Raw genomic sequence first — 17,400 nt, forward strand, 5'->3', positions numbered from 1 at the left:
TTGATTCCCTTTTTCACTTGTGAGAACATCTGATAAGGATTTGAAAAGGATGGAAAAGAGCTGGGTGCAAGAGCCAAGATCAAATGGAGATTATGAATATGATATCCATTTCTTCCCCACCTATGTGCCACACATATTTATGCACCTTTATGAAATATCACAGGCCATTCCTCTGCTCCTGCACCTTTTTCTATGATATTTAACATTAAATGAGACCTTTTTAAATTACCTGCTGGGTGACCATTATGTCTCTACCTCCTCTGTGATTAGCTGCATTTGACCACTGGCTTCCTTTCTCTCTCCCAGGCCTGAATGAGTGTATGATCAACAACGGAGGCTGCTCCCATGTCTGCATGGACCGACCGATCGGCTTCGAGTGCCAGTGCCCCACTGGCTATCAGCTACTGGACAAAAAGACTTGTGGTGGTAAATAAAGACACTTTAGATAGACAGATTTTTAAAAAATTTAAAGAAAAAGTGTGTGTGTGTGTGTGTGTGTGTGTGTGTGTGTGTGTGTGTGTATTGCTTTGGGCTGCTTTCAGCTCTCTAGCTGTCTGTCTTTGTTTAGTGTGCCCAGCCTGTCACTCCCACAGGGAAACGAGCACAGTCACACTGCTCTCTCTCTCACACACACTATGTCCTTCACACCCTTCCCCATCCTTTTAACACTAACGTTTCCCCATCACACCCGAGGAAGAAAGCCTGAGATGTGCTAGAAGGAATCAGAACAGAGAGGTCGACAGGGACACGCCCTGTCTCGCTCTCGACTTCTTTCCTCCTGTTAACTGCCAATGACGGCATGTCTGTGTCTTTCTCCAGGACTGGCAGTTATATATGTGCATATTTACACATCCATTACAGCCATAATGCTCCAAAAATCATTTCCATTTTGAGAATTTAGTTGTCGAGTGCAGCTCATGAGGGTGAATTAGTCACTGGCTGTGTCTCTCTCAGTTGATTGATAACTCCTCTTGCCTCTTCTCCCTGCAGACATTGACGAGTGTGAGAACCCAGACGCCTGCAGCCAGATCTGCATTAACTACAAGGGGGATTTTAAGTGTGAATGCTATGAAGGTTATGAGATGGACCCTGTTACCAAGACCTGCAAGGCAGAAGGTGAGTCGGGAGCTGCAATGATTAGTCAATACAAAGAAAATTAGTTGATGGAAAGAAAATGAATCGCCAAATATTTTTTATAATTGATTAATCATTACAGTCATTTTTTTAAACAAAAATGTCAAACAGTTACTGGTTCCAGTTTCGTACATGTAAAGATTAGTTGATTTTTTTTGTCATTTATGATAGTAAACACAAGTGTAATTTACACTGGGGACGCTGGGGACACATCTCTATCACTTTTTAAAAGCTTAATTTGTTAGAAATGCATCAGAAATGGCTAACTAAAATGTTAACTAACAAACAAGAACACTTTGCTCTCCATCAGCACTTTTTGGAAACAGTAAACTTCACTTGGAGTTTAATAGTTATAAATCAAAACAAGCATCTTTTTCTGTATAATAATCTGTTAAAGGGAGTTTTCACACAACTTGAATGCAGATTCCGATATATATCTGTGATCGGTCAGTATCAGCCAACTAATACATTAATCGCATTGTAGTATGCAACTATGGATGGGAATCATATGGATGACTGTTACTTGACTGTTACTTATGTAGAGTAATTTTGCATTGTCAACTCTGTTGCCTAGGCTATGCACCTTTTGATGTGCCATTATGGAACTTTTTTCTCCTGTGACTCCATACATTGCATAAAATGGAAGTAAATCAAGATTGCTTTGGGTTTTGGACTATTGGTTGGACAAAAAAAGCCATTTGAATGCCTTAATTTAGGCTCTAGAAAGTTGTGATGAGTGTTTTTCACAATTTTTTGACAGTTTATAGACCAAATGATTGATTATGCAAATAATCGGCAGATTTTATTGGTAGCGCAAATAAATGTTGGTTGCAGCCTTTGTTGGATCACAGTGTTCAACCATGCAGGGTGTGTGAGGTCTAGTCAACACCTACATGGGTATTTTAGCAAACAGAGTTTTAAAGAAAATATCTGTCCAGACAAGCGTATAAGCACTGTTTCAGAAAAAATCCCCCCAGAGGCAGATTGTATACTCTGGTTGGTTGCTTAGTTATACCATCTTTTAGTTTATTATATCATCAATGTACGTTTGTGTCACTCTGAATATAATGTCAAGCAACAACATCCATTCAGTCACTGCACAAACTCAAGTAATTCAACATCACAGCACATTCACTTCACATTTGCAAAAATCTGTTTTGGTTGTCCGGACATAAACCGTGAAACTGGTGTGTCGACTAACTTCACCTTGGACAGAGTTCTCCAAAAGCTACCTTTTCAGTGGCCTCAAACGCTGTTTTACGTGTGTACGAAGGGTTCATTGAAAAAGCTTAGATTTAGGAAATATCTGCTTATGTGTGAGCAGGATATTAGATAACAGGATGGAAGTCAAGGGTTCCTATTTAGAGGCTGAAAATGAGGATCAGCAATAATTTATATCTATGTAGTTTATAACCTACATAGTTGCTGTTAAAACCAGTTTAGCGATGTAATGATATATCCCGTTAAAGTTTAAAAAGCTGTGTTGGGCTGTTGAAAACAAGACATTCTCTCAAGATATTGCGTCACTCATGAATGCAACATAGTGTTGTCATGATACCAAAATTATGACTTCGGTACGATACCTGCCTGAAATATCTCAATACCGATACTGAAACGATACCACGGCAGAAAACTAGAACATCATCAAAAGTAAAGGAATAAAATATCAGATGATAGAATGTGGAACTTAAAATGATTTATTTCTTTTTTTTTTTTTTATTAAAACACTTCAAAAGTCAAAATAAAAATACAAATTTTGTAAAAGCTGCTGAGCTTTATAGCTTCTGTATCCAAGAAGACAAGTGTCTTCTTGTTTTGTTCATTTGTCTTGTTTGCTCTCAGAGATTATTAATAACCTCTTTTTCTTTTAAAAGCTCAGTGCTTGTAGTAGAAAAAAATTAACAGCACATTAACTACAATTTTATTCTGCATAAAAATAATGAACATAAATGACATTAACTGTAAGTCTGGCAATTCATATAATAAGATAATACTTTATTCGTCGCACAAAGGGGAAATTTGCAATTTGCATATCATGTTGATAAAGTTCAAACCCTGGATTATTAGCCTGCAAACTACATTAGTGCACTAAAGTACAACACAAATGACTCAGACCTGGTGGAGGTCTAATTTTCTAATCATATAAATTACAATATATATTATAAATTATTGACAAAAATGTACATGCTATGATTATATTACTAGTACTGATTGACTTAAAAAAGATCATTTATAAGTGGTGTTGTTGATCAGCATACTTGTGAACACCAGCGCATGTTATGGTGAAGTTCATGTTACCAGTGTGATAACAATAACATAATGATAATAAAAACAGTTCCGGGGCCACATGTAGGCGGCCCCTGGGCCGCATTGAGGACCACTGGCATACAGAGATGTGTGGAACCACATCGGACTGTTAAACAGTTAGCTTTACCCCTGACTGCCTCCTGCAACTCTGACGGTGAAAAAGTTCGCTTGACTTCCATCCGGGGGATATTTAACGTTATCTATCGCTAACTTGCAGCTCTTTGAACTCTTTGAACAAGTCTGCATGTCTGTCAGCTGAAAGTGGCATGAGTGCTCCTGCCGACCGTCCTAGGCTCGTTGAAAAAGCAGATGCACGGAGCGAAATATGGAAATATTTTGCTTACGTTTCCGAGAGTAAGGGCAAGCCCACAGACACCACAAGGCCCTTCTGTAAATGATGCTTTAAATCCGTAATAACCAAAGGAGCCAACACGTCTGTCTCGCTCTGCTCTGTCTGTCTGTCACCGTGAAACCACGCCCACTCTGTCTGCAAGCAGTGAGGAAGCAGAAAGAAGCTGCACACAGACACGCTGCCCCACTGTCGCACCTAGTTCATAAAGTACAGATACTAATAAAACGTGAAAAAGTATTGTTCTTAACGGCTGGGTACCGCGGTACCTTTCGAGTATCGGTTTACCGTGCAACACTAATGCAACACTTCACTCCCAGCTCTTCTGCCACAGAGTCAAGCCATCGTCATCACATAATCACGAACATCTTTCTGCTGTGAGGTTCTTATCATGGCTCTGCACTCGCTTGACATAATTGCTAAATCCAGAAATAAAAAATCAGGCATCATCAAGGCAACCACACACACAGGCCAAATGTGTCTTCCATTGTCCCGTCCCATTAGACAGTTTCATGAGTGACAGACTGACGTGTTCAACCATGCTGAACACTTCTAATTAGGTGTAGCAACTCTTCGGGGGTACCTGGCTGAGTCATGGTGGAGGCTAATTACAACAGATTGAATCTGGTCTCCGTCAGGCTTGTGGACAACAGTTGTTAGACTAGTGGAGAACAAAGTGAACTGCTTGGAGGCCAATTAATTTTCTTTGACCTCCAACTATGGCCAAGAGCTGTGAGCAAGAGGATTAGAGAGAGAGAGGCCAGTTTATGTGTTTACACTTCATTTGCCTCCAAAATGTTCATTATTTAATTGGCAGGAAACAGTGAGTCAAATGAAATGTGGTGATTCGGTCCCAGTGGCTGTCAAATGTTGTGATTTCATTTGCCTCAATTAAACTGAGCTCCTATCGAGCTGAGCTCTCGTGTGTGTGTGTGTGTGTGTGTGTGTGTGTGTGTGTGTGTGTGTGTGTGTGTGTGTGTGTGTGTGTGTGTGTTTGCATTTGTGCACACTGTATATGTGTTTGGACTGTATCTGCCCCCAGCCTCTGTCTTCACTCGTGTATTACTGTGTGCATGACTGGCCCGTGGGTTTGCTATCAGTTTGTTGTGGCCAGGAGAGAGCTCTGTGTCTGGCCTTGTGTCAAAAAGCCAAATCTCAGTGATTGCAGCAGTTCCACCGCTTGGTTTTGAGGCAATGAAAACTGCAGCTGCTGTGACAGCCCATAAAACCAACAGGGGGCCATTTTCCTCTTTAGATGGGTTGGATATATTGTCATTGTAATGGCCAGTTCTTGAGAACGCTTAGTCCTGAACATCACTGTCATCATTCAGGCTTTGGGCTTGGAAAAGGAAGGAGAGCGGGAATGTGCAGGATACTACAAAGAGGCTACGACACAGACTGTCAAAAGGGAAACCGAGGCAAGCGAGCCATTAATGAGAGAATATCATATCTGCCTCTAGAGATAGCCGGCTGCAGCTGCCATCCTATTACCATGCAGTGTCAGAATGAAACCAGGCTCAATATAGATGTTACAAGACAAAGGTGGGCTGTCGTTGCTAACCAGACTGATAAAACCCTCCCTGCAGGCACACATTGTTGATGTAACTGTCACCCACTGGGCTTTTTTTTTTTTCTGCCAGAATTATAAGGATCCAAACATAAAGTCATGATAATATAAAAGCCTCTGTTCATATTTGGGGCTAATTAAAATGCATTCTAGGTGACCTTATCCTGGTGTGGACAGCTCTAAAAATAGGTGTGATTGAACCCAAAAGGAAAGAAGGACACAGTGAGGTAGGTGCTCAGTGTTAATAGGACTGAGTGGTAATACTGTAGCATGACAAACACAGTCTCTACCTGAAGTGAATCTTTTGACAGCGTGATGTCATATCAGGGATCTGTTTCCAGCTTTCTTTCCCATTTTGTGCTTTTATTGTGTGTTTTTCTTTTTCAAGTATTCAAATATCCACTGCAGTCCTCCTCTATTGCTCTTTGGCTGAAAGCAAATATGTATTTTTAGCCATGCTAGCAGCATAGCTCTAAGAATGGGCAATGTTGGTCGGCCAACTGAGATTTGATGGATTGCCATGACATTTTTAAAGACATTCACGCTTTCCAGAGTTTGATCATTGTAGCTTTGTTGATGCCCTGCATCTCTTTTGGAGCCACAAAGAGGTTTGCATTTGCGGTTTAAAATGAAACATCTCATCAACTATTTTGATTACACATTTTCACACATTAATGCACATCTCTGGATTGATTATTTTGTACAGGTGGTTGGTGACCCCTGTGATCCAGCATCATCATGTGACCAAATGTTCGTCCAATACCCTCAGAAGAATGTTTTGGTGCAATATGTAAAAACTTGCTACATGTTGAATTTATATTCTGGACCAATAGGAGCAGCATATCAACAGACTAACTCCTAACAGCTTAGAGCTGGATGTGCCGTTAGCTGGTTAGCTCAGTTAGCGGTGCAGCTTGTGGTCTATACTCGAATTTCTTAGCACAGGGTAAATTTCGGTGTTGTCTGCATCAAGAGCACAGGAGGTTTGGACTACCAGTAGGGGGGAGGTTCTCATGACCGGGATGGGGGAAACGCTGGGGGGAATGCTGGAGGAGAGTGATACCATAACATAACAAAATTAATTATTTGATGATGTTTTAAACAAAAGTTCATACACATCATACATATACCTTTAAGTATTTTAATTCCATGTACATTTTCTATTCATTTATAATGCTTAAGTTAAAGTAACATAGTCACATCAGCTGTAAAATGACATACATACATAAAAGTATTTGCAACTCATATTGGTTATTACATCTCAAATAATAAATCACACATCTAGTTATTTGATTTGTTGTCAGGCTCAAAACTTTGCAATAAATATGACCCTTAACATTAAACTTGTATAATAAGATTAGATACAAATTTACATGTAATTTAAACACCTTAATTCAGTATTTTTTTAAAGTGTGCTTTGGTCTATGACTAAACGCTTTGTAATTAATCATATTCAGCCGCAGTGCATTAATTACTAATAGGCAAATGTTAGTATGATAAACAATGATGGTGATCGTGGTAAACAAAACATCTTTGCTATTTGCATCAGTATGTTAGCACTGTCACTGTAAGCACGTTAGTATTCTGGTGTTAGCATTTAGCTCAGGACAGCCTCAGAGAGCAGCTAGCATGGCCGTGGATGATTGTGGTCACAGAATTCCCACTGATAAAATCAAATGGGAAATGGAATGGGGAATGGCAGATCTAATCTAACGTGATCACATGGCATTTGAGATGCATTCAGCTGCCAGGTGAGACCTGCAAGTCATAACCGCCTCACAGACACTATTAACATTATTCTGTTGCATTCTGTGGGTCAAATTTTCTCGCAGTCTGTTGAGGAAACTCAGTAACTGATTCTTATTGGTTTGTATTGGGTGGCTCAGACAAGGACAAGATATCTGTCTGATTTAACTTTGTTCAAGGTTGTTTGTCAGCTCTCCGAGGAACTGACTGACAATTCTCGTCTTCCAGTCCGCGCGCACATTCATGTCTATTTAGTTCCACCGCCTGTGTGAAAGTTGACAGCTTGCTGTTCAAAGCGGTGCAGCCGAATGCTAAGGTACTTCTGATCTATATCTGCAAGGAGACGATAATAAGGAGCGTACAACTTAATGATGCATACAGACACGCTGATCAATACAGCTACTATTCAGCAGTTTTTAATGAAGGATTATTGTCCCCTTACTCTTGTTAGAGGAGGATATTGAGCCGTATCACACAAGCTTTGTTGTGTTATTCATCTATGTCCAAAGATGGTATTTAGAGTATCGACTCCTGTGCTACAAATGTGCAGCGCATTAAGCTTCAAGGCTTTTTGACTCTGGTGAAGCCTTGGCGTTATTACTGTAGAGAACAGGCCACATCATTCCCTGACACGCAGCTTCTCCCATCGTGGTCAACCATCCTGAGTGCAGCACAAAAAACCTTTATAATGGTGTGCTGAAAAAACAATCTCTCAGGCTTAGTGCCATCCTCTTCTTGTTTGCCTCTTTACAGCAGAGAAATGTTCCATATTTTTTCTTTAATATTGACAGATGTGTGGGCACTGCAATTATTTCTTATTTCTAATCCAGGCTTAATCTAGACCACGTTTCCTCAGAGTGCGTTTTGAAGTTTTAAAGATTAAACTTACTTATTACACTACACTTGAATTTAATTAATTAAAGAAAAAGGTGCTGCGTATGGAAGATCTCTGCAGCTCCTGAACGAGAGCAGCTTTCTGCTACAGGTCGGTTTGGCACTTTACCAAATTGTCAAAGCCTATTTGACTGGTCATTATTGAAGCACATCCAACCTCCACCTACCGACAATTTATTCCTCTTACTAGCAATCTATTGATCCTAGCTCAGCCCCTTTTCTAAATTGCTTTGCACTGTGACTGTGACTGTAAATTTCTGCTGGCTAAACTCACCCATAGGCCAAGATTTCTGTACAAATGCAGAGCCTTGAATATTCTCTGGTTTGTGCACAGGGAAGAGCCCTTACTTGCTGTTCACCAACCGACATGAGATCCGGCGCATCGACCTGGTGAAGAGGGACTACAGCCAGGTGGTGTCCACCCAGAAGAACGCTGTGGCTCTGGACCTGGACGTGGCCAACAATCGAATCTTCTGGTGTGATCGCTTTCACCGGAAGATCTACAGGTAAACCAAGAACAGACAGTTTAGTGAGGAGCTGTAACGGGAGTCATTATCACTAATCTAATTTAAATTCAAAAACATTGTCAAAAACACAACCTGATTAGAATTGATTTTAAACGAGGATCTACGCTTCACTGCGTGGCACCACTATTGGTCAGCAGGGTACGGCTGGAGCGCTTTAATTTAGATCGCAATCTTAACCTTTATTTTAAAACCAGAGTTTCAGACAGAGACAGAGGCTACATACATAAACCAAGGCCTCACTACACAGTATGCCTTATTTAGCTATAGAAAAGCTTGAGTGTAGGAACTCATTTGACTTGGTATTGGACTCCTAAGAACTGCAGGATTGGACTCTCTCAAATCCGAATCGATTTTTGGCTCACAAGTAGCAATATCAGTTGTGAATATTTCAGTCACAGACTGTTCTGCTTGGAATTTCTGAGAGAACTAGAACTGATTATTGACCCAGAGTATCATTAAAAATATGTTTACATTAGGAATTGATTTAAATGGTTTTAGAGATTTCTGGTTAAAATCTGCTTAGGGAGAAACAAGTGTATTACTGTTATGATTTTAGCATCTAATTATTAAAAATGCTGAAGTGAAACGTTTCCATTCAAACAACTTTTGTGGCCATTCGAATACAGATTTCTGACTTTGAAGTGCACCTGAATGCACAATGAAGTCCATGTCCCTATGCTTTGTGTGAAACTGTGACAGCAGAGAGGACAAAGGCAGCTCAAAGATGACCCACAGGAGCATCTGAAGCTTTTAGCTGTTACCACAAAAAAATAAAACTAACTAACTGCGATGTATATTCTGGCGCCCTGACATGAATCCCATGGTCTTGACGTACTGAGCATCCATTTGTTCAGTCTTCTGATGTTCTTGAAATTGAATCCACTGACTTGATGGCTCAAGCCTGCTATTATTTCAGATTAACTCCACCCTTCCTATTGTTATCCCAGCTACGTTTTCTCCCATGAGTGTATTTTAATTGGAGCACTGTGTTCTCTTTATAAAATGGATGTTAAGAAAAAAGATCTCTGGGGAAAATGAAATTGAAATTCCTGTTCGGGGAGCACAGCTGCCCGGCCCTCACCTCACCTCTGCCAGGGCCAAATCATTAGCGCGCAGGGCAACCCCTGAGTTAGGCCTTGTCTATTCTGATAAGTGGTCCACCTAAGAAGGACGCTAACCCCCGGATGAACCTGCTAAGCGCATGGCCCGAGGCTACAGCTTACACACCAGTCCAACTCTCCACTCTGCAGTCGCTTAACAGCACAGTGCAGACACTCTGCCGTCGTTATGATATATCATCTTTAGGCAAATCATTTGTCCTGTCACTGTCCTGTCTGTGTGCATACATTTTTATATCCACTCACAGTTTATCGTATTAATATGACATTAAGGCTAACGCCGGATTTGTGGTTGTAGTAACCTTTATAGGTACAGTTACTACTTTTTGGGAAAAGTTTTTAAAATGCTTTAGCTTATAATGAAATCACAAATGTTTTACAAGTGTAAATCTATTTGCTAGGGTGGCATGTAATAAGAAATAGAGTGTATTCAGACTCATTATCACAAAATGGAACCCCTCCAGGTAATCAACATCCCTCCACTGCACATTGATTTTGCAATAACGTCTGGCTTGCTGTAGATTATGACTTCCACATTCTCCTCCCCTCAAATACCCTCTCCTCCTGCTCTCCCTTTATCACCCTTGCCCTGCAGTGCCTTCATCCACGAGGCCAGCGACCCCTCCCAGCAGGTGTCACTGGTGGATTCAAACCTGCAGACCCCCGTGGGTCTGGCTCTGGACTGGCTCCAGCACAACCTGTACTGGGCCGACTCCGGAGACAAATCCATCTCTGTGGCCTCGGTGGACGCAACTAAGAGACGCGTTCTCATCAACACTGACCTGAGTGAGCCCCGGGCCATAGCGCTGGATCCCCACGACGGGTAAGGAGGAGAAGATGTGTGTAGTTGTCTTTATTTGTCCCGGAAGTTAATAGATGTGCCTTTAAACTATTGTATAAATAGAATAGTTACAGGGCTTCTGGGTTTGAATGTGCCTTTAGATTGCAGTCTTTTAAAAAGGCCAGCAGAGGGCGACTCCATTGGTGTCAAAAATAAGTCTAATAGTATGTAAGCTTACGAGAAAATTAACCTACTTCTCACTTGTTTCATTACATTATTGATCAGTTTCCTCAGGAGTTTATGGTCTCAATTGCTAGTTTCAAGTCTTCTTCAACACAATGCTGTTAATTTTGTTAATCATGATCCCATTTAGAGTAAAATAGACAATAAAGCAGGGTATGGTTTTGGGCATGTATTTGACAGTGTATCCTCAGGATCTAAGTCAGATCCAATCAAGGTACCCTCCCCAGCTCCACATCCACATCATGCCCAAATATGGTCACTTCTAGCCCCTCAAAAACAAGATTGCGACGGCTGTAATGCCCAACTTGCTTGAAACCAGATACCAAGCATTAACCGCATTAAGTGATATGGTTGAGATGAGCAGAAAAAACGCTGATTTCTGTTGATTGTTTTAATAACACTAACATCCACTGATCTGCAGAGTTTATCGCTAATGTCTAAAAGTATGCTAATTACTAATCTGCATGCTACGAATTTCCATAACAATTTACAGTATGTCAGCATAAAGCGATGTCATACTGAGTTTATATGTGCTGCCCTCCTCTGTATCTCCTTGAACAAGCTGGCAGACATCATACTGATCCTTTTTTCCCCCCTGTTCTATAATATTGAAGATGAAGGTCAATGACCCTAGATAGAGATTTGTTAAGTGATTTCATCCAGAGACCCAGGGATTGAATACACATCTGGGGCCTGTCTAATGATGAACACTAGAGAACTCTTGTTTCTTTATGTGGGCTTCGGGGGTAACAAGCCTGTGACCCATTTAGCATCCTGACTCAGTAGTTGTTGTTTTTTTCAGAATTCTGTCCTAGATGATGGTTCCTAATCTGAGGAGCTTTATGAATTTGTGCCAGCCTGTGCTTCTGTAGCTTTTGTTTTCTGGTGATCCAAACACAGATGAACACAAACAGGCACAAAAATAAACCAGAAATAAACAAGCACACTGCCTGAACCGAGACGTACACGCAGTGAGATTTTCTGCACATTTACAGACCCCATCATAACTGCCCAGCGGGAATCCGGAAGGCACAGATTCCTTACCGTGACGCCAAACGATTTTTGTCTTCGCAGGAAAATTCATTTAATGTCAGTAATACGCACTTACATAGCAATGACGGTGTAAATCACTGTGTATTCTGCTGCTGTGATTGCTGACTGATATTGCCCAATAACCATTCAGCTCGTACAATAACACCTCTTGAACGTGGTGGTTTAAACACTTGGGGTTTGGTTTAAGCCTAGCACAAATCAGAGCCATGGCTGAAGAAGTTTGCTTGTTTTCCATTTAGCAGAGTACTTACACTAATGCACAGCCGCAGAGTTCAATTGAACACGCTGCTTCCAATTATGACATAATTGGATTTGGAAAGCAAGAGAAGTGCAAGTTTCGGATAATGACAATGACAAAACCAATAAACATTTTGTACTCCTCCCGACAAAAGTCAAATAATGTATATGAGGAAATAATAATGTTGGAGCTCATTAGAGAGGTCAGTGATTGAATTAAATGAAAATAAGTATGTAAACCATCTTATTAGAATCTGCTTCAACAATGGACTCAGTTTACTGTAAGCTACAAAATGTTGGGAAAAACACAAATTCAAGCAGAACAGTGAAGAAGTGAGTGAATTCGTATGTAGGATGATTCCATCACTGCATTGCTGGTAATCTGACTGGTGTGAAGGCTTCCTGGTGCTGAATGGACAGCACATATCTTTTGATTCGCTGCAGTTGTCCTTGTTTCTTCCACTAATGTGGTTTTGTTACACACTAGTAGTTATTAACAGACATTTCTTGCAGTCTCTCTGCCCTTCTAAAAACAACATTTCCACAAATCTTACAGCTGATATTCCCAGACATCAAATCAGATACAGTATCGGCTCTGCTGCAGTGTGCAGTCTGTGGTGGAAAATCATTTCAAAGCTATTTAAAAAAAAATTGACATTCACCTGTCCTATTTTTGGCAGTTTTATACAGGAGTTTTCCACAGGCTGCACACTGCATATGCACTGCTTTTCTGTCATCATCTTGCCTGTGTAGAAATGTTGGTGCATTCCTCAGAATAAATATAGAAGGATTCTTTGTGACTCGTTAGTACCCAAAAAACTGTGGCATAAAGTCATTAAATCACACCCCCCCGGTGTCTGGTAGCAGTGTCTTTGTTATGTGACAGCCGCACAAAGTGCAGAGCAACGCCTACAGAAACTGAAAACGTCGACAAAAAACTGTCAAACTCCAGACAAGTGATGGACAAGTGTCTCTTGTGCACAATGAAGTTTTTGCTTTCACATTTCTTGCTGACCACAGCACCACTACATGAACACTCCATAATAACACAATAACAATGTTTCCTTTGTTCAATCCAGCTTCATGTACTGGTCGGACTGGGGCACGAGAGCCAAGATAGAGAAGGCCGGGATGAATGGAGTGGACCGACAGGTGCTGGTGGCAGATAACATTGAATGGCCCAATGGCATCACTCTAGGTAAGAGCTGTTTTTCAACTCTTGTCCATACATAATGCTACACAGTGCTTTATTTCACACGTGTCTGGCAATCATTGTGTGTTGATTAATGTGGTATATAGGTAAAGGTCAAAAGTGATTGAAATAGGAATGGTAAATGTTAAATGATGGCAAATAAATTGATTTGTAAAGTTATCACAGTTGCTTTTGAGCGATATTTGAAGTGTTTAAGAAGTTATAGATCGACACAGTAAAACGTGCACTGGTGTAATCGTGAGAATCTGACATTTTAAAATGCAATCAATATCACCTAAAGGGATTTGTTGGTCAGAGTCCACGAGTGCTTACCGCAAAGACAATCAATTTCTACTCAGGCTTGGGGAAGTCCTATTGATGTGTGTGTGTATGTGTTCGTGTTGATTCCTAGATGTAGCCAACAGGCGCTTGTACTGGGTGGATTCGAAGCTGCACCTTATAGCCAGCGTGGACCTTAACGGAGCTCACCGCCGGACCCACATGTCATCTGCAGAGAGACTGGGACACCCCTACGCTCTGGCTGTTTTTGAGGTTTGTGTGTGTGACACATTTCAGTGATTTCAGGCGGTTGTTCTTGATATCATCGAGTCTCCCACATCTCATCATATCTACATCTGTTTCCAGCCTCACAGGGGCCTGCGGTGTGACTGGGAGTTTGAGTGTAATGACTGTTTAATTCAATTTACTGTATGCTCAGTGTGTGTGCGCGCATATGCGTGCACGTGTATCCTTGTGTATTCCCTTGATTGACTAGCAGAGCATACTAAACAGAAGACAGCTATGAGGGAGCAAAGAGCAGCCCCAAGCAACCCACACACTCATGCTGTTGGTCATCAGCCAGCGTGTCTGTGTGTGTGATATGTCCATCACAGAAATTTAAATCTGGTTTTGTGCCAAGCCATCCTGCAAATCTGCTGCCTTAAGGTTTCTTATGTGTGTGTGTGCGTGCCTGCGTGTGTGCTTGTGTGCGCAATGTGTAATAGTTATCTGGGATGTCTCTGTTGTTTCCACTGCAGCAATGTCCCAGCCTGTTCCAGATGGATATTAATGACATCACCCAAGCGGCCTATTCCCCAGTGGGACTCCTCTCAAAGGGAACTAGTCTCAGTGGGAGCAGAGATACAGGTTTCATTTACAGGCACAGGTTTTTGAAAATATCCACTAAGGTTTGAATCACATTTGTTTTTAGATTCAGTTGCCCCTCTTTCGATAGCAGCAGAATAAAGAAACCTCAACTCTGCGACATGATAAAAAAAAAATTATAAGAATTAGTGTGTCAGCAGTGTGTCTCTTTGGTCCTTACAGAGTATTTCAAGGATATTATAAATCGTAGACCAAACTGTCATAAGGACATAAGTACAACTCTACTCTACTCTACGTCTCTTACTTCAGCACCACGGACAGCGCCCTGGAATTACCAATTGAGAGGCGAAGTCACACCCCTTCTGGTGTGCCCCATGTCACCTAATTTTGGATTGTAAAGACCTCAGTGAAGAGAGAGAAATACATTTTCGATCCAGTGTGAATTGTGCCATGAATCACATGTATAGTGTGTCAATTTAAAACCTAATTTTGCAAGTCAGTTAAGTTTGTTGTAAAGATGGTAAGAAACTGTGAAACTAGGTATTATCAGTTAAAAGTAGTAAAAGTATCAAAAGTAAAAGTACACATTTTCCAGAATGACCCTTCAGTGATCTAATGTCACGCTGTTTATTATAATCATGAAATATTATTCCCCAACTTAAGACCCGCCAGGTCATTCAAAGATTTGCATAATGATATAAGTGTTTAAACTTGTCGATATGGACATGATATACATGGTTAGATCATTTAGATTCTCCACAATTCAGTCATTCAGTTCATCTTACGTGCGAAGTCTAAAGGAACTGATGAATAATTAATTTTGATTTGCCAGCACAGTAAGCAATGGGGACCGGAAAAAGTGGTGACTCCCTAATTTTGAAGCGGTCATAAAGTCAGAATTTGTGTCCATTCTTCAATAATTTGCATTCCTTTAATCTGCAAGGGTCCAATGATCAAATGATCAAAAGCGCTTTTTCATCAAATTAATGCAAGTTTTGAGTATTGTCCTGTGAAGTCCATCGCTCAGTGTCCCCACATTTCTCTGTTTAGTTTTCCCCCCATGACAGTCCCTGGAGAACAGCTCCCTGTCGGCTCTGGTCAGAGTGACAGCAGTGAGAGGCGTTATTTTCCTTTCATTTTTCCAAACACAGCTGAACATAAAACATACATGATAATGACGATAAACAATACGTTTTGAATGATAATAAAAGGTTTATAGTCAACAGAGACGTGGTTGATCTGCAGCTACAGTAGCAAATAATATAATCCTCGTCTGTATGTATAATGCCCACTTGTCTTTCTGCAGTTATTTTGGTAATAAAGAAGTTGTGCAACACAATACTCTGCACAGACAATGAAAATGTAAAGAAACATATTACTTTGAAATGATAGTAATATGTAATACATAACGTTTTAGAAATAACGTGCCCAACACTGATTAATGAGGCCTTAATATGTAAGCAGCATTTTAATGTTGCAGCTCGTCCAGGAGGAGCAAGCTGGAACTATTTTGGTAGTAAGTATAGAGTAACATGAAATTGATCTACTCAACAAGAGACTCATTCATCAGAATTCATTAATATCTCAAAATGTGTATGTAAGTACAGGACTAAAGTGGATTACTGTTACATCCCATACCTGCTAAAGAAAAATGTTGTCATAGTTTTAACCTTTAGAAAATGAAAATAACCCGAGAGTTAAGCCGTCCAAAGCATAACCTTCAGGATTTTCTCAGTGAACTCTGCTGCTGGTCCACCCCGCTGGCAGCTCTGTAGTGTAACTCACAGAAACGATGATAAATGCCCCCCAGTGCAATACATGATCGATCGGGGGCTCCTCTGCTCTCTGCCCCTGTTGTGACTACAAGGTGACCTTCTTGTTCGGGATGTTGAACATACACCTGGGCCCCCCCCCCCCCCCCCCCCCCCCACACACACACACACACACACACACACACACACACACACACACACACACACACACACACACACACACACACACACACACACACACACACACACACTATTGAGTGGGGCTTGTTGCAGTGCACATCACATTACCATCTCTTTCTGACTCAATGACTGACTCAACACAAAGACAAACACACTCACAGGAGATTAGCCCGTCGTTTCTAAGGCAACTGCAAAAAATGTCAGCTCCAGTTTGACAACTGTTGAGGAAGTGAACTAGGGGGAAACAAAGCAAACAAATCAATTAATAAAAAACAAGAGGGGTTTAAATGTGCCTCTGAGCTACGATAGTAAATAGGATGTGTTTTAATGATTGAAGACGTAACACTGCAACAGATCAGTAATGATATGCATACACTAGAAACCTCGAAAAATAAAACCAGAGGTCCCATTTATAACATGCTTGCCGTTTGTTGCTAGAGTTGTTGTTGTACTTCTGCTCCAGCTGAATTAAAATTTGTCTAAGTTACCATTAAACCCTGAATATGCAGTTCCTTGATGCACTCTTTCATATTCTACAACAAAAGCCAAATTAACATGCTCTTCTGCAAGAGATAATGAATAAGACTGTGTGGCAACAAATATTTATCAGTGCATATTTCACTTGTGCTAATTATCTCGCCATTGTTTTTCCTCCAAAAATCAGACGTGTGAGTGCTCTGAGCCAGCTGTTAGACCTGTGAATCCCATCGCTTTGCTGAATACTTTATTCTGTTGTTCCTTGTGTTTCATTCACTCATTTTGCTTCACCTGAACATAAACGCATTTTATTGCAGTCTTTATCAAATTGAACCTAATTTACCGGCTGTTTTAGTTCATTTTGGTGTATTATTGTTTCTTCAAAATGCTTTTTTAGCTTTCGTTGATTTTGTTTGACATCACAAGGAGGATGACATCAAATCAAACACATTTACAGAAGTGTTGAGGAAAGCATGATTAAGTCCAAGATTGACATCCATTGGAATTCTTGATGCAACAAGATTAGGAGTCTGTAGCCTTGCTAGCTGCTGTGTAAGGCTGTACACAGGGGTCCCTTCGCCAGTTCATCTCGTTTATCACAGAGCTGAGGCGTTGAGACAAACAACCATTCAAGCATACAATTACACCAATGGGCAGTTTGTCACCAATTAACCTGCTTGTCTTTGGACTGTGTGAGGAAGCTGGAGCACCAGGAGGAA

At 40.8% G+C, this 17,400-nt stretch overlaps 1 protein-coding gene across 3 annotated transcripts in view; it reads left to right on the forward strand.

The window, feature by feature from the left end:
• LOC115572764 (low-density lipoprotein receptor-related protein 8) overlaps positions 1 to 17,400 on the forward strand; it is a 93,389-nt gene that overhangs the window by 66,878 nt on the left and 9,111 nt on the right. For all 3 annotated transcript variants that reach the window (XM_030403196.1, XM_030403199.1, XM_030403197.1), the window contains exons 8-13: positions 307 to 426; positions 991 to 1,116; positions 8,332 to 8,503; positions 10,238 to 10,465; positions 13,036 to 13,154; positions 13,561 to 13,700. In XM_030403196.1, the coding sequence (XP_030259056.1) occupies positions 307 to 426; positions 991 to 1,116; positions 8,332 to 8,503; positions 10,238 to 10,465; positions 13,036 to 13,154; positions 13,561 to 13,700 (905 nt within the window). The remainder of the gene's footprint in view (positions 1 to 306; positions 427 to 990; positions 1,117 to 8,331; positions 8,504 to 10,237; positions 10,466 to 13,035; positions 13,155 to 13,560; positions 13,701 to 17,400) is intronic.

The sequence above is a fragment of the Sparus aurata genome, chromosome 21 (genome assembly GCF_900880675.1).
Source record: "Sparus aurata chromosome 21, fSpaAur1.1, whole genome shotgun sequence".
NCBI lineage: Eukaryota > Metazoa > Chordata > Actinopteri > Spariformes > Sparidae > Sparus > Sparus aurata.